Here is a 24,732-nt window from a genome sequence, read left to right as displayed (position 1 = left end):
GAAATTATTGAAGCAACCACAAAAGCAAATAGCCACTACAAAATGTATGTAACTTATCTCAATGGTCCATACATATACATCATGCAAGCATCCATATAGCCAATAGACATCCCCAAAGAGCATGTAGGTATCAAATACATAAGCATTCATTGCGTATGCTTGCTAGCCATGAGGTATAATAACAATAAACCTTTCAAATGTTGAGCTAAACAAGCTCTAATTGATCCAAGAAGCTTTTTCAAGTATCAATACATCATCCCAATATCACAAAATTGTCCCATAATCATCATTGAAGCATTAAATAATCAAATATATGTTGCATCAAATAGTAAAAAATACTTTTCTTGGAACTGTGAATCAATGGTTGACTTTAATCTCCTCATATGATACTCAAGATCAAGCCAAACCACCCGGGAGCAAGTGCCAAGGTGTGCAAATGCTTGATGAGCAAGAGCTCAAGCTAGAAAGACTAGAGAAAATTAACATGGATAACATGCATAAATAGTGTGAGCTACCTAATGAGCAAGAGCTTGAAATGAAGTTTGAGCTAGAAAGACAGGAGAAAATTAGCATGGAAAGCAATCATAAATAGTGTGAGCTGTCTAGGAGAGGTTTATGGTTGCTACAAAGCTTGGGGATCACTTGGCAATGCAAAGAAAGTCATGGTGGGAAGGCCCTGGAGCAAGCCAAGATGAAGGGGAAGTTTATTGTACCCCAAACGAGTTGAATTGGGGCCACATAAGCTACAAGTGAAGCTCTCTTCTCAAACTGAAGTGAATGTGGATGAAGCTCCTCGAATGCCTACTCTAATACTAGTTGAAAGGTGAAAGGGCTGATGAGCAAGAATGAGAGCACAAGCAAAAGTAAGAAGTTATGGAGATTGGAACAAGAAGAAAGAGCAAGACTGTGCATGGAAACTTCAATAGTCACAATGTGTGATTGTGACCTACTTTGCTTATTCTATTGTCATAATAAAGAATAAATAATAATCTGATAGTCATGGGTATCCACCATCTACATTATATAGGTGTGCAAGTAGTAAGTACAAGATAAATATAAGTGGCTAGGCACATGCGGCATTAAAAAAAATTTTAATGGATGATGAACATATATACTCCTATAGCTGAAGTTTAGGGCAATACACATCCATTTCCATAAGCTATCCATGGATGGCATTGAGGGGGAGTATTGAAAGTTATTAAAAAACATGGATCTCGAGCATGGCAGGAGCTATGGAGGATGAAAGATGAAGAGAAGACTCATGTTGACATAGACAAAGATAGACCAACTGTTGCACAAGTGAATTAGGCTCCAAGATAGATTAGCTTGGACTCATAAAGACAATCTTGTGTAATGAACTGACACTGATGACAAGACACTAAGTGAAAGTACAAAGCATCACGATATTGTATTTGTTCCATTGTCAAGTACAATGCTTTATAGAAGTTGAGTTGTTCCACTCTCCTCACTCTACATATGGGATTCAGAATATCTCTTCTTGGAGCATATATCATTTTTTATTTCTCAACACCCACCCTCAAATTATAAGTTCCTACACTTGCTAGCTTTTGGCCCTCAACACGATAACATGGCCCATGAGACTAGCTCATAGGCAACCTAGTCAAATTGAAGCTTGAAACTTTACATCTTTGGCAAGGGCTTTTACAAAGAAAATCCACTAAGGGAAACATAGAAATCCACTATGGGAAAATACCTATGAAAGATACAAATAATTCCTTAGAACACTCTGTCAGAATTGTTGATGGTAGCGGAAGCATCTTCTTCTTCTCCTTCATTCACCAATTAGTTCTTGTGGTGATCATTCTGCATTTGTTGTGCTCTTTTCTTGTGGAAACATTCACTGGCTATATGATCAGTCTTACCACAATAATGACATGTCATCCGACTTTTGTTGTCCGTCTTGAATCCTCAACCTCTTCCTTTGGGTCCAGCACCTCCTTTGGTGTATAACACATTTTCCCGAAAATGGAATACAATCTTTTGCATTCTTCTTCTTTTGTTTTTTCTCTTCATCAAGAAGAGAGTGCCCAATATCTTTAAGTGAGAGACTTGGAACATTACTTAGGGTGGACACAAGATTCTCATATGGATCCTTGTTTACACTTGCAAGCAGTACAACTATTGCTTCATCTTCATTAATATTCTTCTTAAGAGTTGCAAGCTGGGTTTTTAGGCTCTTGAACTTATTAATGTGTATGGTCATGGAAGCACTCCCTTTTATATCCAATTTATAAAACCGCATGAGTAATTTTACCTTTGAATTCTTTGCTTGGGTACCAAACATCCTGTCAAGTTCCTCCCAAGCGGTTCTAGCATCTCTAATGTGAGAGATATGATGTAGCACATCATCACTTAGTCCCCAAGCAATGATGCCTAGTGCCTTGTTAATCATCTTCTTCCATTCTTTGGTTTTTGATGAAGTTATTGCAAGGATCCTAGTTTTTGAATCTTCTTCCCTGTCATCTACATCACCTTCATCATTTTCAAAGAGATCCAAGAGGTCTTTCCTCATGAGGTGGTACATGGTCTTTTCCTTCCAGGCATGGAAATCTTCTCCATTAAACTTTGCTATTTGCTCAAGTTCTACCATGTTGATAAGCCTCAATGATTAATTAAAGAGAGTTGTATTTCAATGTGTCAAGAGACACAAGTGCAAGGTAATGTGAAGGCCCACTCTGTAGTATCAAGAGATACTGTGTCCGATTTTTAAGCTTGAATCTTCTTCCTTCTTGATGTGGTGATTATTTGATGCTTGTCGTTTCCTTCAACTTGAGTCCCCTCCTTGCTGGTAAAATCACTGAGTAAACACTCAGATCAGAGTGACAGTATTTGCCTTGCCAAATGGAGAAAGAATGAGGCAAAGAAAGAAGCCTTGGGGTTGATGCTACTGCTCAGTCTTCAAGACTTTAAAGAAATCTTCAAAGTATCCCAAGTCTTGTTGAACCTTTCAAATTCAGTGCAATTAGAGTGGCGGTAGCCTTAGTGTACTGTAGACAGTGAGGGAGTGAGATGAGAATGAGCTTGTAGTTGAAGTGGCTATGGTGGAATCATGGTTAATCATGCAGGTGATTGGTTTTCCAGTTAGGGCAGCTCGTAGACATGCTTATATGGTGAATTGTTTGATGAGGAGAAAGCTTATCACACAAGCTTCCAAAGCACTGTGGCTATAGGGCATCCAGCATCATGCACGAGGAGATTCGTTTGTACGACAATTTGCTATTGTGTTTGTGTCAGCCAACTGCAATCTCTACAATGTGAGGTGCTGGGGTACACAATGTTGATGTTTGACGTGACAAAGAGGAGCACTAAAGCTGGGGAACAACTCTCTTGAAGAGAGGAGGTGAGATAGGCTCTGGTTAAGGAGATCCAAGAGCTCAACTAGACGTGGATGCATGTTGGTGTTAACCCTTAGACGAACAAGGTGGAAATTTTGAAAAATCTAAAGCAGAAGACAAGGCCAAGGCAAAAGTGAAACAGAAGACGGAGGCGCGCCAAGAAAAATATGGAAACACAAGAATTGCAAAAAATTCCTGAATCAAGGAGAAAGATACACAAGAGAAATCGCAAGTCAATACTTTTGTAAAAGAGTGCAAGCCACATGATGATTTATTTTAAGAGGACCGGCCGTGCAATTTGTAAAGGTAGATGGGCGATAGGAAGGAAGCTAGAAAGATAGGAGGACAATGGGAAAAAGGGCCTAGGCCACGGCCGACCATGTAAAAAAGGGGATAAGGGGATGACCGCCCAAAAGGGATTTAGGGTTCTATATATAAAGTTGAAAAGTGAATGAGAAGCTCATTCTTGTGTGTGGCCAAAAGTAATTGTCTTCTTCTTCTTCTTCTTCTTCTTCTTCTTCTTCTTCTTCTTCTTCTTGCTTGCTTGAGCTTGTGCTTGAGAGAGGGAGTGTGAGAGTGTGAGGGAGTGAGCATGTGAGGGTGAGGGACCGTGGTGGAGAAGCTCTTGTATTCTCTTGTCTTGCTCACAACAATGGGGCTTGGAGCGTGGAGCTTGAGGATGGAGCTCACTTGAAGCTTGCACTTGGATCGTGGAGCTATCGGAGTGCTCGGGAGAGGAGGCAACTCGGGCATGGAGGTTAGCCCACTACACTCGTAGAGATGGATAACGTGTCGATTATGTGAGAGGTAGCCATTAGTGCTTGACTTGGAATGCTTGAACAATAAGAGGTCCGTGGGTCTTGATGGTTGAGCTTGTGCTCGCCACTACATTTTGGCTCCATTGTCGGGACCAACGGATTCAAGCCTCGAGTGGTTGCGCACTTCGAATTGAACATCGAAGTAGTGTTTTCCTTGAATTTGTGCTTGAGGTAGATAGGTAGGAAGTGAGGGAGTTTGAAGAGGTATTCGATCTCCTTAGCAAGTAAGTTTTTGTTTTTTGGATTTGGAAAGGTAGGTTGGAGTAGTGTAGGTACTTTCTTTACGATTTTTGTTTACATTTAGATAGGATAGGAGCAAAACGGTTGAGCACATAGTAGGGTTTTTGTTGCTGTATAACATGCTGAAACAGGGAAAATAAGACCAGTGGGAAGACCTTGATTGCACAACGTGACTTATTCTATGCAAGTTCAATGAAAAACGCATCGTGTTTGATCACGTCCGAGTGACGACGATTTTGGGTCGAGTCCTAGAATCAACCCTCAGCCCACCCTGTATTCGGCCACTCGGCCAAACCCATTTGGACAAACCACTCCACCTTTGGCCTAGCCATTTGGCATGTCTAAATCAACCATTCGGACCAACTTGACATTCGGCCCTCGACCCTGACGACTCAACCCAACCCCACCCGGATAAGCTGATATTCGACCCAGTCGAAATCACCACTCAGACCAACTTTGCATTTGGTCCACCTGACTCAGCCTTCGATCTGATCGATTTGGCCCACTATCGCTTGGCCATCGGCCCTCAAACAACCACATTCAGATTGGCCGAATTGGACATTCGATCTAGTTGCATTCGGCCATTCGTACAGGCCGAATCGAACATTGGGCCCTTGCAATTTGAACCTATTGTGCCGAGTTTTGATTTTTCCAAATTTTAACCTGTAGACCCCGAAACTGACCAAGACACCCTAGAGAGCCAAAAGAGCATCATAGATCTATCACTAGATTGAAATCTAGAGCAAGTAGTTCAAAACTAGGCTTTGCCTCTCCTCACCTCCCCCAAGTAGGCTAGAGAGAAAACGCGTGCCGAGACAGACCCTCCAAATTAGATCCTAGTGCAGTAATGGCTCTGCAACAATCATAGATCCTCACTTGTGAAACTGTAACCAGAAGCCAATACCTGAACAAAGATAAACAGAGACCCTAGAATCTCAATGGGCCAATCTAGCCAACAAGGGAAAAAAGGCCACACCACAAAAGCATGTATATGTTGCATTCAGATTGCATCTAGTCAAAGCAGAATGGAACAATGTCAAGCTACAACTAGGAGGATGACTAGAAATGACAATCCTAATGATAGATGCACCTTGAATGGCACTACACAAACAACCCAAGACATCAATAGAGAATCCATATTTGGTTGTGCAGTCGAGGACTCAAGGGCATGTATTAGAAGGCTTAAATTTATAAGCCAAGACCTGGAAGATGAAGACATCGTATCGCCTGCTTATCTTAGGGTCAAACTCATCGCAAAAAGAGAGCATAGTGTCGATGCTCTCATCAATGAAGGAGCTGATTTTAATATCTTAACCTATGAAACATGGACCCTACTAGGCCAACCAGAGCTCACATCAATTGATGCAACTCTTAATACTTACGGGGGACACCCACAAGCACTTATAGGGAAATGCAAAATCCTTGTAACTATTGAAACGGAAAGCTTGCCTATACTATTCCATCTTCCCCCAAATAGTGCTAATAGTGAAAAGGAAACCCTCCTAGGAAGACCCTTCAAAAGGGCGACAAAGTGTGAGGTTGATTATATAGCACAGAGGATACCCTTGACACTACCAGGTGTGAGGATAATCACAATCTTTAGCAAGGGTGACCTCATCAAGCCTTGAGGGAAGGACAATGAACATTCTGACATACCAAGCAAGTCTAGTGATGAGAGCAAGGACTTATTGAAAGAGTTGATACAAGTGCATGTTGAATAGAGAGAACTAGTGAGCAAGGCCATGCTTGAAACAAGAAGGTAAGGAGACAATGCCAAGGATAGGCTTTGGACTTACAAATATCGCAGAAGACCACAAAAGAAGCCCAAGCCTTATAGATGAAGAAATAGATGGAGAGCCAGCATAGTGCCGCAATGGATATCCAAAGCATTGCTACATGCTCAAGGGTATTACGCAAGTAACCAATGGATTTGGGTGCCAAAACCCCCTACTAAACCACCTCTGCCAGTTGAACTACCAACTATATCAAAAATGAAGAAGTGCAGGAGGAAATCTAAATGAAAAACTAAGCCTTAAGTCAACAACATTGGAGTGATAGAGCCCCTCACAATTGAAATCAAGAAACCAAACATGACTATTTGAAGGGCAGATCCTCAAGCTAGCGTGCTTAACAAGTGAATATCAGATGTGACCATCGAGTGTACACGAAAGCCACTAGTGCCCAAGGAACCTTTGATTTTCAAAGAGGATAACAAGCATCATAGGCACAACATTGCTCATGGTAAGATTGATTGTTCAACAAAACAAGTGGCAAAATCATCTAACAGCCACGAGCAAATCTTCCAGCCAATGTCAAGTCCACTTAGGAGTCCCAAGTCTCCTACACCCTCTTTCCCTAAACGGACACAGGAAGCACAACAATAGTCGTCAAGTACACTCGCTCAATCCCAATCTCTATCTCCATCTGAACTTCCAAATGTCCAAGAGGTGGAACGTGACACTGCCCTTAGCTCTCAAATTAAGGATATGCCTATGCAAACCATTGTGACTAGCTCAACTATGATTTGCACAAGTAAATGCTCAAAGGGCAACAAAAGACAAAACCACTTCTGATATGCTTAAGGACTTAACACCACAATCTACTAATAGTAGCCAATCCACTGAACTAGCTGCTACTACTTTCAATCAAGAATCACAACAGTCACAGCCTTTGCCCATGACGATGCCTCTTGCGGAATGTGTCCTTAGCAATTCACCCGTGGAAGAGGTATCGCAACCAACATCCTTGACACATCCAGCACTGCCAAAGCACCTAAAGCCTAGGCTTGAGAAGAAATTTCTCAAATATTTGGCCAAGGAGATGGCGCATCTAACCAATGAAACAGAGATGAAGTGCCTGATGAAGCTTGATCACAAGCTAACAGCCATCATACATGTGTACATCCATGTGGACATTGAAAGGCCAACATTGGAGCACACAAAGCTCATAGCCGAACCCCTAACTTGGGATGAGCAACAACATGTTTGCTCCTGCTATGTAGCTATCATTGAAGAAGTCATAAAGGACATCCCAAAGGCCACAGCTAGCCCTTAATACCCTCACTCTATACTGCTCAATGCGAGACAAACAAGGAAAAGCTCGAAGCAATCAAACGAAAAGGGAAAGGACAAGGTAACTTTGTGCAGAAATGGTACTCCATAAGCAGAGTTTGGAAGCCAAAATTGGCCTTCGACTAATGACACTTGCTAAGCAAAGAAAAGCCCTTTGGACATCAATACATGATCCCACATATATTGCCCCAACCTCATTATGAGTATTGGCAGTGGTCCATGAGGTCCAGCTTTCTGCCAACTATCCAAAAACGTCCCTTGTACACATGACTAGCAAGCTAGGAGTAGGAAGCATGATTCTTGATGCTAGCACATATGTCTTTTGCCTCACTCAAGACCCTACAATCCTGGATTTCTATGCTTCCCATCAATACAACCCTGACTTCTTTAATCAGTTCCGTCCAAGCCTACATGACAAGAACCCTAAACTGTCTCTTGGTTCTACACTAGAGTCACTCAAACCTCTAGAGAGTAAGAGAAAAACAGCTCTAAACACAACACTTGCTCTGAAAGGAAGCAATGGATGCATGTTCCAATGGGTAAGGACAAGAGTCTAGAGCAGATGCCCGACCAGAAGCGAATGCCATTGCACTTGGATGAGTAACTAGATGGAGGGGAGTTAGCTGAAGAGCTAGACTCTCCAAAAAGAGAGACAGTTGTATCCTCACAACCTAGCGAGGCTGTTCAGCAGGCCGCAACTATGTCCCATAAGGACACATTAGGAAAAGAGAAGGCTGAGGCCCCAACCAAGCACGTCAATGGCTAACCTAGTTGAGGGTCAGAATCTTTAAAGGATACACCTCAATTTCCCAAGAAAAAGAGGAGAAAACAATGAAAACAATGGGAGTTGCAAGTGGTTGTGGACACCAAGAAGATTGAGACCAAGAGTGCTGAAGAGCTGATGAATAAAGCATCAAGTTCACCCACGAATGAACCCATGGCCATATCTCCTAACAATAGTGAAAACCTAGACACATCCATGTGTTCCGATAAGTCAAAGCAACCATTAGCATCAACAGTTGCTTGCAACACTCAATCCACCAACAACAAAACTTGCATTAACCAATCAAGAGTGGATACAACACTATCACAACAAGTTGACAAAAGTATACCAGTCACACCCGAGGAGAACCATGACACAATAACAACAAAGCCTCAGGAGAAACATGAAAACCCCAATGACATAAGCAATCCTAGCGTTGACCAATCTTGCTCATCTAGGCCTGAGCCCCCAGCTATGCTAAAGCCTAGGGAAACTCCCAGAACCTTGCATGAGATAGCAATCGAGCAAGCCCTCATTGAACATAGAAGTGTCACAAAATACTTAACTAAGTTGGATACTAAAATCAAATTATTCGCACGTGTTTAAGTCCTTGCAAACATGGGCACATTCCCTAAGGAGTAGCTTGAGGAATACTTGCCATATCCTCTATCCTGGGAAGAGCAAAAATATCTTGACGACCACTATGACAAGCTCCTACATGAATGCATGCACCTCATCTTTGACAAGGAGGCCGACAAACTATGCCTAGCTGTGACATTCAACAAAGATCTTTGCCAACCAAATCTCTTAAAGATAGAACAACTAAAGTGACAATCAAAGGGTCCAAGTCAATTTGAAAAGCGTTGGTTTGAAAATAGCACTACAATGGCCGAACTTGGAGCCCATCTCAGAGGAGCGATTGGCCAAATGGCAAAGAGACCCAACCTATGTGGTGCCAGCTTCCTTTTGAGTACTGACTACCATTCGGGGTATGGACTTAGCCAGAACTAGCCAAGAGAACTCTCTAGTTGATAAGATTCTCACTAAGAAGGAGGTACATGTTGCCAGTAGACTCAGACAAGGTACCATGCTACTCGATGTTGCAAAATATCTGTTGCTATTGAGTAGGTTGCTACGAGTACTAGATGTGTGTGCTACACTCCAGTACAATCCTGAGTTCTACAATTGGTTTTTATCCTCATGAAGTGACATGGATTCATAAACGTGTATATAAATAAACAATGAGTTTTGTGATTGTGTATAAATAATACAAAAAAAAGCAAAGCCAGCACACACAAGCAATGCTAATCAAGCACATGTGATATGCATCGAAGTCAACACCATGGAATCTTTGAGCTGCACCTGTTCATTATGGTTGAAGCATATGACTTGCATGTACTCTCACGAGTTGCCAAGTGAATGCAGAACGACACAGGTCTTTGTACAAAAGCGTTCAATGTCCAAGTCACCACAAGACCACCAACCCCACAAAGAACCATTATGGAGAAAGCAAAATAAGTGCTAAGAACAAAGAGTCAAGATGGAAGCCCCACTGCTGGAAGAGAAAGTCACCCCTGCAAATAAAGCACACATTGCATTTGAGCATGGCCAAACTCTACATCCGGCTCACTCCAGTTGCTACCTCAATTGTACCGATGTCTCACATGTTACAAAGAGGTTTGCAAAATCTCAAGTGTATCTCTCCATCTCAACAAATGTTCCTCTAGCATCAAGGCTAGTAACACAATCATCATGTAATATTCATTTTTCATAGCCTTTGGATCTCGACATTTCTCAGTCCAAATGAAAGGCTGATAGCCTTAATGTATTACATTGGTTGTATTCATTTTATTCAAAAAGAGAAAAAGAGAAAAAAAAGAGAGAAAATATAAAAAAGGAAAAAAAATGCACTCACGATCACAGCACAGCACCTAGGGGTCCTTAAATTGGGTACGTCTAGTGACCTTGGTCGACTAGACCATTTCTAGTCCCCTAGCCCTTTCCACATTCCCCACAATTGTTTAGGGCACATCAAGGGCAGGACATGCCTAGGGAGCTCGTCTCGCCTATGGTTAGACCTGTCACCCTCAACCATTTTCACAATTCTTTTTCGCACTCCATCTCAGTGCCATTGCAATCAATAGTGGTAAGCAAGGCATGGAAGACCATGGAAAGTACATTGTACTCTTCAACCACTACAAGTAGCCACTAACTACAAAAAGCTAAGGCGTCAATGAGCTCAAGTATGCTCCGTCATGATGTCAAAATCACAAATGATGTCTCAAGAAGCCTTTAAGTGTACTTCTCCTCAACATCGACAATTTTTTCCACCCCATTGAACCCTTGCTTAATCCACACACTACTACGAGGAACCTAACCAATTGTCTTCTAACTACGTACTATCTACGTATGCACATCCACTCCCACAATATCTGCACCACAATCTATACACAGTTTGGGTCCTCAAGTGCAGGACAATACTCTCAGCTTGCTTAGAGTTCGACCTGTCTCCCAAACTATTCAAACTATGTCTTGTGCACGATAATACGACTAGTACTAACCCTAGGGAGAGACCACATATGAGAGGTTTCTAATTGTTGCAGGTATTGAAGAATCCAACGAAAGTGTCATCATCCCTTCATCAACACTCAACTCTGAATTCTTATCCTTTATCATCATGCAAGCCCACCAAAGAATCATCACACGTAGAATCCCTAGAACACCAACACCTATGACAGCCATGAGTGCAACTCCCAACAAAGAACAACCGTATCTCCAACTACAACAACCCTATCACCATCCAATCCTACCACCAAAGTACCACCAATGACCTTCATCCGCACCACCACCACAACTCCTCCAAGGCAAACTACAGCAGTCCGTTTCAACCATATCTTTGATGCATGCCAAAGCCTACTACCTATGACAGTGAGTGCCATGGGATGATTGGCACTCGTCTAGGAGGGGGGTAATGTTAACCCTCAATCGAACAAGGTGGAAATTTTGAAAAATCTAAAGCAGAAGACAAGGCCAAGACAAAAGTGAAACGGAAGACGAAGGCACGCCAAGAAAAATATGAAAATACAAGAAGTGCAAAAAAGTCCTAAATCAAGGAGAAAGGCGCACAAGAAAAAGCGCAAGTCAATACTTTTGTAAAAGAGCGCACTCTCACTCATGAAATTTGTAAAGGTAGATGGGTGGTAGGAAGGAAGTTAGGAAGATAGGAGGACAATGGGAAAAAGGGCCTAGGCCGGCCATGTAAAAAAGGGAATAAGGGGATGGCCGCCCAAAATGGATTTAGGGTTTTGTATATAAAGTTGAAAAGTGAATGAGAAGCTCATTCTTGTGTGTGGCCAAAAGTAGCTCACTTCTTCTTGTTCTTGCTTGCTTGAGCTTGTGCTTGAGAGACGGAGTGTGAGAGTGTGAGGGAGTGAGCGTGTGAGAGTGAGGGACCATGGTGGAGAAGCTCTCCATCTTCTCCTCTCTTCTTCTCTTCTCTTCTCTTGCTTACAGCAATGGAGCTTGGAGCATGGAGCTTGAGGATGGAGCTCGCTTGAAGCTTGCACTTGGATCGTGGAGCTACCGAAGTGCTCGGGAGAGGAGGCAACTCGATTGGGCACTTGGAACACTTGAATAATAAGCGAACTATGGGTCTTGGCGGTTGAGCTTGTGCTCCTCTATAGTTGGCTATGGTAGCCACAATGTCAAGCTAAAGGTAAACCTGGAAATGGAATCATGATCTGATTGTGAACTGAATAGAGATGACCAGAGGTAAAGAGAAACTAGAAGAGCAATGTATGGAGCTATGCCATGCTCAATTGAGCTCTGATACCATGTTAAAAAACATGGACCTAGAGCATGGCAGGAGCTATGTAGGATGAAAGATGAAGAGAAGACTCATGTTGACATAGACAAAGATAGATCAACAGTTGCACAAGCGAATTAGGTTCCAGGATAGATTTGCTTGGACTCATAAAGACAATCTTGTGTAATGAACTGACATTGACAAGACACTAAGTGAAAGTAAAAAGCATCACAATATTGTATTCATTCCATTGTCAAGTACTATGTTTTATATAAGTTGAGTTATTCCACTCTCCTCGCTATGCATATGGGATTCATGACATCTCTTCCTGGAGCATACATCATTTGTTATTTCTCAACAAAAGTGGTCATAGGAACCACATTAAGGCTTGTTGATAAGGGATGATATATGAATATAGCCCTATTCTTAGGGGCATGTATGAAGGCATTTAAGTTTTCCTCCCTCTGTATATAAAGGATCCAAGTGTCATTCTCACATACATAGGGATGTGTGGAGATAACTTAGTTATACTTGAACAAGTTAATAAGCAAGGAGCCTCTTCTTTGCATATAGTCTCTTTTGAGTCTTTATAGTGGTTTCTATCACCACTTTCAACATGTAATGACTTGGTGAGTTTGCTTGTGAGAGTGACCTAAGAGTCACTCTCACATATAGAGATATGTGCAAATGGCCATAATCATGCAACTATTTGATTTAGAACTATATGTTGTTCTATATCCAATGAAATTGGTACGCAAAATACCAATGAGATTGAGAACCACTTGGATGCACAATATATTTTTGCTTTTGAAACATGTTGGTGGGTATTTGAATACAAACTTCATGATGAGAAACTTGATATTCACTTATTATAGATACATTTACTTGGAGAGAATAATGTATTCTTTCATGACTCTAATAACATTTATCATATGTTGCAAAATAAAACTCTCAAAAAAATGCTAAAACAGTTTTGTAATAAGACTTTCCAATGTATTGGGTTTGGAATGTAAAAAAGAGAATGTGGATAAAGAGAAAGTAAGGAAATACATGTGGTTGGATGTATCATATTGCTCCTAAGTGTAGAGAAAAATACTTGTGTTTGCTTCTCGCTATATGTAGGGGGTGTACTTCATTTGAGGAATTGTGTGAAATTGATAATGTGGCGTATTCAACTTTTGAGGAGGTTTGCATAGCAATGATAACGTTGGAAATAGATGCAGAATGACAAATGTGCTTATGTGAAGCTATATTAATATAAACTAGTGGTTAGTTGAGAAGTTTATTTGCCTCAACATTGGTATTTTGTTTATCTGCCCAACACAGTGCACTTTGGGAGGAGTTTTTAGTGCCACTAACAAATGATATAACACATTGACTATCTTTGCAAAATAGACAAAACGTTGAGATGCAAGATGAAGTCAATAATCAAGCTCTAATGCATATTTAATAGCTTTTATATCAACATGGACATACTTTAATAAACTATCATGAATTGTCAGAGATGCAAGGTGAAGCCATATAATCAAGATTTAATGCATATTTAATCAACATGGACATACTTTAATAAACTATCATGAATTGTCGGAGATGCAAGGTGAAGCCATATAATCAAGCTTTAATGCATATTTAATGGATTTTATATCAACATGGACGTACTTTAATAAACTATCATGAATTGTCAAAGATGACAATGCAAGCATATGCAAACACTTTGCTCCTTGATGAGTGAGTCTATAAAAAGGTAGAACAAGAGAAAGTATTTGGAAGTTACTCTAAATGATAATCAAAAGAATTCCTTCATGACATAAATGAATGCTATTGATAGGGGTTTAGGCGAATCATTTTTCTTAGATGGTCCATGCAGTTCTCGAAAAACATTCCTATACAAATGTTTACTTGCAAATCTTCACAATCAAGGTCACATTGCTATAACTACAACATCCTCTAGTATTGTTGCATTACTTTTGTCACATGGTTGTACAATTCATTCATTCAAAATTCAAAATACCATTGCAATCGAATAATCATTCTATGTTACAATATACCTATTTAAAGTCACTTACAACATTATTAAAAGAGACCAGTCTTATTTTGTAGGACGAATTAGCTCCCATGATGCATTGTTATACTTTTAAAGCACTTGACAAAACTTTAAAGGATATTTGTAGTGTGATATGCCCTTTGGTGGTAAGATTATTCTATTGGGTGGAGACTTTAGGCAAATACTAGCTACTGCACAAAGGATACCTACGAGGATATTGTTAATGAAACTATATGTTGTTCCAATTTATGGCAATATTTCAATGTTTTGAAACTCACACAAAATATACATGTGACATTGGATCAAGTCCACTTTGTTGGATGATTGCAAGTCATTAGGAATGGAAAAATTTTATCGAATGGAAATAACATATTGCAAATTTTATCTAGAATGTTATTGAGGGGAGAGTCAATGCAAGACTTGATGATTTTTGTCTATCAAGATTTAAATTCTGTAAATGATTATAGGTTCTTCTTCAATGAATGTGCCATATTTGCACCTCAAAATAATAAGGTGGAAATTTTAAATGATCATGCTTTGCGATTGATGTTGGGAGAGGTTAAGCAATACTTTGATGTTGATTTCGTCGGTTGATAAGACAAATGAGAACTCCTTCCTCTACTTCTTGGAGTATCTTATCTCCCTTGACCTTGGTAGAGATATTCCTCCTCATGTCTTGCTATTGAAATCAAATGCTTCAATAACGCTACTGAAGAATTTGAATCCTTCTAAAGGGCAATGACACTAGGCTTATATGAAAGGCTTGCAACAATAAGGTCATTGATGTAGAGATAATAACGGGGACCAATTTTGGGAAAAGAGTATTTATCTCGAGAACAACTTTTATTCCAACTACATTATAACTCCCTTTCTCAAAGAGACATTTGCAATTCCCTTCCTGTTTAGCATTTGCAATGACAATCAACAAATCTCAAGGGCAAATGTCATCATGTTTGGGGTTATATTTCATAACCCCAGTCTTTATTCATGGTCAACTCTATATTGCATTCTCAAGAGTGAAGTCTCTAGACAAATTGAAAGTCTTATTTGATGAGAAAGAGAACATGGTAACCTCTTATTCTCTCTTCTACAAGAAGTTATTTGAATATACTACCTCAAGTGTAATCTTTATTTTCTTGCTTTAAGTACCTACTCTTTCTTAGATTATGTTTACACAAAGTTTCGATATTAGCACCATCAATATTTTTTTCTTATTTGTTCACATATGTATAAAAAAGGAAGTATTATACCCTATTATGATATTTTTCAACATGAAGTCATTTGAATAATGTCGGCACTTCATGCTACTATTTTTAGGAATATCAACAAAATAATAACAATTAATTTATTTAAAGCAAACTTATTTTCTTTGGTTTTTTGTTTTTAGGTTATTTATAGAATCTAAGATGTACATATTAATTGTATCTTAAATAACGTTTCAAAATTGGTTAAAAGCACTAATTAATTGTGTTTTATTATTTTTTAAATTAGATGCTCAGTTTGTTTTTGAATATTATCCTACTTTACCTTACCAAATGCAATAGCAAGAGAATTTATGCCCATTATCTATGAATGTTATCATTCATAGAGATCTTACAAGAGTAATCGAAAGATTACCAAGTGACGGGCTTACTAATGGAAATTCTCCTTTATATATAGAAAGTTCTATATAATGGATAGATTCGATGGTACTATGTTAAATAAGCAATTGATGATTACCATATATATTGCTCCCACAGTAGGTAGACACTAAATGATTGGAGAAAATGGGAGTTCCAGGATTTATCATGCTTTGTTAATTTACATTAGTTTTGTCAAAATTATGCCAATTGCTCTACAGATGCTAGAGTTCATTGTAGCATCACCCCATGTAATACTTACTCAACTTCTTGATAAATATTTTATTGTATAAATTTGATTAAGTAAATACTATTATTTATAACATTCTTTTTCATTTTTAGGTGTTGCTACACAATCTCAGAGGGGGTGTGGCACAACTTCACCTTTCCATGTTGTGGAAGTTAAATCTAATTTGAATAATTCAACTAAGAAGAGGAAGCTATCTTTTCAATAATTGATTTAGGACAATGGATCAGCTTACTTAAAACGTTACATACTTTTTTCTTCATTTAACTTTGCCTATGGTTGGCATACTACAATCATATGTAAAAATCACTTTTTCTCATTCATCCTTTCGTATGGTTGAGATACACAAAATTGTATCATATAGTAATTTATTTATGGCACTTTAGTATTGTGATATGTAGAGATGTACGATGCTTACATGCTTGCATACATGTATATGTAAAAGTTAAATTTATATGATGGATGAAATTGAACAATATTATTGACTTCATTTTAGATTCATATTGAAAAAATATTTAGATGTCTTAGTACATTTATAGAGCATGTTCATGTATGTGTGAAGGTATGTTATTGATTATATAAATTTAAGCTACTTTGTTCCATTCAACTTGCCCTAGGGATACATATTTATATGTCTTAAAATCGAACCTTCAAAACCGTATTATATATCAAGGCTATAGAAATATCATAAGCATCGGGGGCAAGAAACTTGGACAAGACACAAACAATACTGTAAATGGAGAAATTGCCAAGACATAAAGAAAGCCATCAATGGATTGCATCAATTGTGATAGTGATGCTTTGAACACTGATGCGAAGCACTGGAAGAATCTAGAGGCAAAGTGCTCAGTAAAAATTAATGTGGCGCAACACTAGTGCGAAGCGCAAGAAGAATCTAAGGGTAGAGTGCCTACTAAAAATTAATCTAGCTCATTAGTTAGACCTGGAAAAGAAAGGTGAAATGATTAAATATTTTTCTAAGAACTTCAAAAGTCGAAGGTCTAAAGAGAACATATTTGCATTTTTTTCAATTGCACATCCTTCACAGAGGGAGCATAGCTTGTTGCAGAAGAAAAGTGGTGCAGGGTTCGTCTTCCATAGACAGACCTGGAACGCCGTTCGGTGAGCCTGCTTTCCTAGGGTTTGTTTCTGCAAGGGTACGCCTCGATGGCCGAAACTGATGAAGCAGCTCGACACGTCGGGGCCATCGTTGATCATCGGAAGAAGCTCCTGCAGCACAAAGAGTTGGATTCAAAAGTTCGAACTTGTGAGTCTCGGGATCTACTTCATGTATTGATAATACTGTCATTCGTAGGGAAAACTATGCAATTGTTAGTGGCAGTTTGGAGCATTTTGTTGAAGCTTTTGTATCTGCTTGTTCCTCCAAGCTTTCTTCAATTTCAAAATGATAGTTTAACCAGATTGTTGATATACATTGCATGCCATATATACCATCAAGGTGTGTACACATCAGGGACTTTTTGTGCAATTACAGCTCGTCTTAGTGGCAAAGCACTTGGATTTTGTGCTGTGACTTTCATTTTTAGATTCAGACAAGCAATGTCTGTTTTTGAACACCACACTATGGTTTATGGCTGTGACTACGAGTTTTTGTGGTATTGGTTGCATTAATGGCATGTTTGGTGCTTCTCTGCAGTGCGAGAGAACCTGAAGAATGCAAAGAAAGAATTTGACAAAACAGAGGATGATCTTAAAGCTTTACAAAGTGTTGGCCAAATCATTGGTGAAGTTTTGCGGCCACTTGACAATGAGCGATGTAGGCAATTCACAACTTCACTTCATTTCTTGACTCTCCTCTTTTGTAAAGCTATGATTTAGCCCATCACAAATGATAGCATGTGTAGATTATTCTAGTGTTTATTATTACAACAAGTCTCGTTTCTGCAACATCTGATTTGGCCACATTCGTAGTGATTAACATGTAATTTAAGAATGAGCAAAGTAATCTAATTAAAGAGCATGCTATTTTTGAACAACAATCACCTACTCCTAACCTCCTTTGGCTAGAGTAAATGTGCTGACCTTTGTTTTGGCTGTGAGAAAGCCCTAAAAATAGTGTGTCCCACTTAGATTATCTATCCTTGAATATTACGTGTGCAAACTTTGCCATTAGAAAAATTTGTGATCATACATTGATGTTGCTACATGTATTGTTTCAATGCACAAATGCAAATGTGCTAGTTGAATGAAATTAATGATCGTTAGGGCTTGGATATTTGCCTATTTTGACACCTTGACCTTGCATGTAGCCTTTTTTAAAAAATAGGTTGTCTTGACTTGCCTCTATATAAATGGTTGTCATAGATGAAAATTTGAGCATCCCTTGGGAAAAAAATGATGCATCTTATGAAGGAGACAACCCTTGCAAATATGATAGAGAGGCATGTTCACTTTTGGAAGATCAAGAACCATATTATGAGTGTGTAATTGCTTATCATACAGATCAAGTGTACAAAGTTACCAATCAAGAGAATAATATAAGAATATTTGATATTATATATTGCACATGGTAGGCTCTCAAAGATAGTTTGAAAGCTGGAAGTGACAATGGCTGAAAGAGAAGTTAAATTCTTCTAGAACATCTTGCAAAACCATAGGAGTACTAGAACCAAGAATGACTTGTACCTTGGTTAGTGCCTTTTACGGTTGAAGGTGCATTGTTGGCACATAGAACAATGCCACCCATAGGTCTCATGAGTAGCATTGGTCATTGCTAGAGTACAATCCCACTTGTTTTCCTTTGTAGCAATGTGCTTATGACATTCAATAATGTCGTGTCTTGGTTTTTTGCAATAATGACATCTCTTCATCTTGGCTGTTACACTTTTTGGGGATGGGCTGAAGAGTGATCAATATTGGAAGAGGCTGATTTTGGACCAGCATGTGAGGATGATGAATCATAACCAACATGTATAGTGGCTTGTTTTGGCCAGCATACTTAGATTTGGCTTGAGATATGCCCTTTTCTTTGTGTTTATGGATGATTTTGCTTTGCGCATAGTGGTGACTTGGTTTTGCATAGTCACTAACTTTTGAGTTGTAGAAAAGCCTTGATGAGCTCCTGCATCCATGCAAAGGTCTTTGAGTACAAGCAACATATGCCTCATTCCGCACTTGATGGAGAGTAGCAAGCTAATCCCAAGCTTGCTTAGTTGACTTGCATGACCTAATGTGGAGAATGACTCTCTTCATTGATTAAGCAATTAAAGCATATGCTTGGGTATCACGACCATCCTAATGAACCTAATCTTGAATTTTCTTCATTTTTTGGGGGTGGGGGGTGGGAGGGGGGACTCAAGTGGAGGAAGATGATTTTGCATCATGAGCATCATCTCTTTACGTGGAGTCAGAAGTGGCTTTAGGAGACATGTGCCTTTGTTTGCAATGTATGTGTCATGGTTGTACTGGCTCATTGTCTGAGTTCATTGCATTTCTAAGGATGGTATATTTATTGTTGGATGACCTATATTTTTGTCCTATTTTTAAGGCTAGCCTGACTATTTACAAGCTACTTGTCCTCCATCTCACACTCATGTGTGCACATTGCATCTTGTTGGAGGAGAGAGGGAGTTTGGAAGCAGTTTGCTGGTTGTCCGCAGCCAAGGCCCTTTGTACACACTCTTGTGCCTTGTTATATGGATTCCATTTCTTGAGCTCATTACGTCTAAGATTGTATTCTTATTCTTTTGCTTAGTTCTTCATGTTTACAACAGCTCTAGCTTCCGTTGCTTCACATTGTCCTAACAGCTTCACCTCTATGCTAGAAATAATATTTCATAGGTTCCCCACGATGAGGATATGCTTGATCGTATAAGCCCACATAGAGTAGCTAGTGCCACCAAGCTTGTTGGTGGCCCTAGACATGCCAAATGAGTCATTAATATTATTGGTCATTGTGATGGATTAGCAATTAATGATGCAATAGAAGAGAGAATATGTTCACCTTGAAGCACATGGTTGGCCAAAACTAACCTTTCTTGCTGGAGAGGGTAGTGATTTACCTGATTAACCAGTAATGTTCAGCAAGCAATAATTTAGTAAATAAATAAAACTAACATTTAAACAGATTATGAGAGATAGTTGACACTTGATTAGCCCCAAAACGAGTTCCTCATGTGGCATTTCTTTTAAGTTGTATTCCCAATATCTTGTTGTACAACCGAGAAAATGATTGAATCCTCGAGAAGATGGAATTCCTTGCCGCAAACTTGATATGTCTGCCATGGAGTCTTCTCTCACGCTATTGACCAAGCTGATTCTATTACAAATTCTAGAACATGTGACTGCTCTGAATGACCAGCAGCGAATTCCCCTACTTTTCCCCTTGATTTGGTGTGTTTGGGATACCCAATTGGGTCTTCTTCAATTGCATGCAAGCCACTCTTGCTATAGATGACCAATTCTTCATAGATTTGCTGCAGATCCTAGAACTAACTAGCAAATTTCCTTCATGCGTGGCTGAGAATTTCTTACACGCATCCAAAAGCCACTGATAAACCCTGATTTCTGTTGTAAATCAGATCTGATTTAGAAAAATTCACTACTGAATGGCTGAGATTAAAGAGTCCAGCTTCATTTGAGAGAGAGAGAGAGAGAGAGAGAGAGAGAGAGAGAGAGTTTGAGGGAGAGAACAACATTTGCAGCAGTCACCTGTCTTTAGAACAACAGCAAATCACGTGGGCTATTGTCCTTGAAAGTTGATGACCAAAGAGCTGTCACCTGATGCTAGAATGCTGGTGCTAGCTGCCAATTAACTCTTCTCTGCTTTCACCAACTCTAGAGCAGCAGCAGTTGTCAAGCTAGTCTGCACCTTCTCTCTCCTCCAGCCAGCCCAAAATGGGTCTCATAGGCTGCCCCAGCCTTGCATGGCATGTTTACTCTCCTTGTGCTAAGTTGCAAATCTGCCCATGCATTCTCAGCCTCTAGAAATTGAATTTCCAATGAATAATAATTTGTGGAAATTAAAATTCCTTGAACTTGCCTAAGGATTAGTTACTACCCATCTCGATTTAAAATCCTAAGCCCTTTGGACTTGAAAGTGCTTAAACTTTCATAAAGCTTAGTTAGAGGCATTAAAATTTTTAGTTCTCTAACCCCCATGACACCAAAAGTCATTTCCAAGGGCATTGCTAATGACTTTGGCAAGATCTCCAAGGGTACTCATTTGGCACTTATTGATATCAACTTGTACCAATGTGGAATTTGGAAAGGTGGTAATTGCTTGATTAAGTACTTAATTACAACAATTAGCAAATGAACATAACTTAAAATGCACAAATTATCTTAATAATATTGGACATTGGACACCCTGTTGACCCCAAATTGGCGCCCCTTTCGGTATTTCTTTAACTTGATTGCTAATGTAATGAGTACAAGTTGAGATTTATGATATCCTTTGCTGTTCCAAAAGCCTCTTTGTTGTAGCAACAATTAGCAATCAATTTGGGCCAATTGCCCCTTGATTTTTCACCCAAGACTTGCACAAATGGAATCTCCAATTGGCCAAATGCTACCCCAAATTACAATGAATGGGCTGGCATTTGAATTCCTTGACAATTACACAAATTTTAGGTGTTGAATTCAGTATACAATGCCTTCACCAATTGGCATGGGTCTCGAGGTAGCTGTCAAATCCTAATTTTTGTAGAAATTTAGGGTTAAGAGCAAAGATCTCTTTGTTGTCCACCAAATTTGGCTGAGATTTACTTAAAATGGTTGAGAAATGTTGAGATCTCTTGAGAATGGGTTGGAAAAGGTGAGAGAAAGCCAAGATGAGAGAGAAATTTGATTTTCTTCACAAGAAAACCCTAAATTCTACTTGTTTCTTGCTCTAGCTTGCATTTAATGTAGTCACCTACACTGCAAGACACTTTCAAAATGTTGTCACTTGATCAACAATGTTGTTGCTAGCCCCTAGAAGGTGACTTCTTGCTGTCCCTTGCCTGCTGGGGCCCCTAGATGGCTATCTTTTGCAGCAAATTGCTGTTTTCTGGTTAGAGAATGGACCAGCAACTCTCTCTCTCTCTCTCTCTGTCTCTCTCTCTGTCTCTCTCTCTCTCTCTCTCTTTCCCCTCCTCCCCAAAAAAAGAAAAGTTGTAAACCAAGTGAATGGTTGAGACCCAGCCCCCAAAAACGTTTTCTTAGTTTGCATGGGCATTTTTTAGTCTTTTGGCCTCAAATTTCAAGTCGGCTAGTTTTTGGGTTTTTAGGCTATTTATAGCCATTTCTCACTTGGCAGTCAATTGTATTATCATCTTCCCTCCTTCCTTGGCAGGTACACACTTCGTCTCTGTCATCTTTCTCCGTCTTCGGTGCTGCCGTCATCAACCTGATTTGGTGTTCTCATTGACGCTCCGGGCTGCGTGCAGGGACTGATCAATCCACAGCTTTGTATTCGGCATTCATTTCAGTCAATGCAGTATTTCTTCCTTCATTTTCTGCTTCCTTTCTCTCTCTCTCTCTCTGTGTTTGTGTTCCTTTTTCTATTACGCACTCTCACATGGCATCAGAGCCTATCTAAGAGCACGGAGGAGAGCTTCCATTGCAGAGGACACCATCAAGTAAAGCCCTTCTTCCCTCCTTTTCAACCCTTGGCGGTGCTGTCCAGGCTGAAACACAGCCTTCCATACCTCCGTTTTGTTGTTTTGCAAGCATCAGGAGGAGTAGGCAACAGTTTTCTAGGTGTTTGCAGCCTGCGTTGGCATCAAACACAAGCAATAGGAGGTCGTCCACATCAGCAGAGGAGGCGTCATCATTTGGAGGATAGGCAATAGTTTTTCTCTCCAGGCGGCAACATTCTCTCTCTCCTCTTGTAGGCGACATCATCTTCAGGTTCTTTTTTGACAAAGGCGGCTCCATCTTGACTATCCGAGATCATCTTTAGGTTCTTTTTTGACATAGGCGGCTCCATCTTGACTATTTGTTGGTTGTAGATTGTTTGGTGATTGTAGATATATACGAAGATGTCTTATCACCAGTTCTTTGCTGATTCAAGAAGATGAGATCTCTATTCCTTCCTCTTCAGAGACGGAGAGACTTTCGTTCACGCGACGACTAGAGGTCACCTAGCCCATTTGTACGAGATCCCTCTATTCCCCATTCTCTCCATGTTTCATAGAAGGCTCGTTCTATTGGCCTTCATATGCCTTCCATGGCACCCTTTATATAGGTGCCCTTACTCCCTTCTTTGCCCAAAGGAGACCGGCTTGATGGTTCCAACTACTTGCTTTGGTCATGTAAGGTGGAGTGTATCCTTGATACCTTCGATCTTTGGGAGTTTGTTACCCACCCTATTCCCTGTCCAGTGGAGGATCCCATCATTGGATCACCGATGGATTGTGCGGCCTTATGGGATTGCCTCAACTCGAGAGCTTGATCTTTCCTCTTTATGAGCTTATAGGATTCTGTCCTAGTGTATGTGCGTAGGTTGCAGAAAGCAGTGGAAGTGTGGACAAAGCTTACTTCTTTGTACCATCAAAAGATATTTGCCCATCAGATAACTCTCGAGAAGAAATTATGGATGCTCGTTGTTGATGATTCTTCTTCCATGAAGGATCATATCAATAGGTTGGAGGACATGAGGGATGAGCTTGTGTCCCTTGGTAGGATCATGATATGGCCATGATTCTTTTGACTCAACTGCCATCTCCCTATTTTGATGTCTTCTACACTAGCCTTCTTACATCGAGGACCCGTGAGAAGCTTCTTTGGGAGGAGCTTGCCCCGCTTGTTTTGAAGCATGACGAGCGCACCAAAGAGGTAGCTAGTGGATCCACCTCCATCAAAGCTTTTGTTGCAGGTTTGGGAGGGGGGACACAGAAGAAAGGGAAGTCATAGGCTAAAAGACAGGAGAGTTCTTTACGTTCTAACTCCAACTTAGAGAAGCCTAAATGCCCATACTGTGGGAAGGAGACACATCCAAAGGAGAAATGTTAGAAGAAGTACCCTCACCTTTGTCCGGGAGCAAAGGATGGAGCTAAAACATTCGAGTCTTCTACCTCTACTCCGGTGGTTACCCATGAGTCAGTGTTCCTTCATATTGTTGACTTGGAGGAGCCTTCTTCAGTGGTTGCCTCATCTTCTGAGAGGCCTTGGCTGGTTGATAGTGGAGCTTCTAGTCATATGACTCCTCGAGGTGATTTGTTGCAGGATTTATGCCCTTCTGAGGGTTGAGTCACTGTTGGTGACATTGTTTCGGTGCCTATTTGTGGTGTTGGCACTTTGCCTTAATTTCCCGACCGTGCATCGAGCTCCCTTTCCCAGGCTCTTTATGTTCCAGACTTGGGCTTTCCACTCTTCTCAGCCTATGGCCTTACTAGGCTTGGTACTCGGGTTGTCTTCACCGAGCAGGCCATTTGTATTGAGGATTCTTCTACAGGGGCTGTTATTGTGACTGGTTGGCAGAAGAGCGGGCTTTATAAGCTCCATTCCCCTTCTCTTATGTAGGGTTCTTCGAGGCAATTGTCTATTGCTACACCCGTTCCCGCTTGTGCACCCTATTTTCCACAGGTTCCTTCCTATCCCCCACCCTCTCCTCTGGTGGTTTCCTCGTACTCCCCATCCCTTTCAAAGGGGGACGATCTCGGTGATGCGGCTATGGATTTCTTGGCCCCTAGTGTTTTAGAGGGGGTTTTCTAGGATCGTGAGGAGCTTCTTCATCAGCAATCTTCTTCGACGTACTTCATCGATATTGGCATTCCTCTTGCCACCCTAGGATCCGTTTCTACCTTGGCCTTTTGCCACATCCCG

The 24,732-nt window shown here is 40.2% G+C and overlaps 1 protein-coding gene across 1 annotated transcript in view; it reads left to right on the top strand.

Annotated features, from left to right (window-relative positions):
* Positions 1 to 16,979: 16,979 nt before the first annotated feature.
* LOC148010968 (26S proteasome regulatory subunit S10B homolog B) overlaps positions 16,980 to 24,732 on the top strand; it is a 44,234-nt gene continuing 36,481 nt past the window's right edge. The window contains exons 1-2 of the mRNA XM_087671633.1: positions 16,980 to 17,230; positions 17,621 to 17,740. Of these exons, the coding sequence (XP_087527759.1) occupies positions 17,131 to 17,230; positions 17,621 to 17,740 (220 nt within the window). The 5' untranslated portion in view covers positions 16,980 to 17,130. The remainder of the gene's footprint in view (positions 17,231 to 17,620; positions 17,741 to 24,732) is intronic.

This window comes from Lygodium microphyllum, chromosome 29 (assembly GCF_053477565.2).
Source record: "Lygodium microphyllum isolate KBCC chromosome 29, Lygodium_microphyllum_v1.1.10, whole genome shotgun sequence".
NCBI classification, from domain to species: Eukaryota; Viridiplantae; Streptophyta; class Polypodiopsida; order Schizaeales; family Lygodiaceae; genus Lygodium; species Lygodium microphyllum.
The sequence above is the reverse complement of the archived record's forward strand: the minus strand, read 5'-3'. Positions and strand labels throughout refer to the sequence as shown.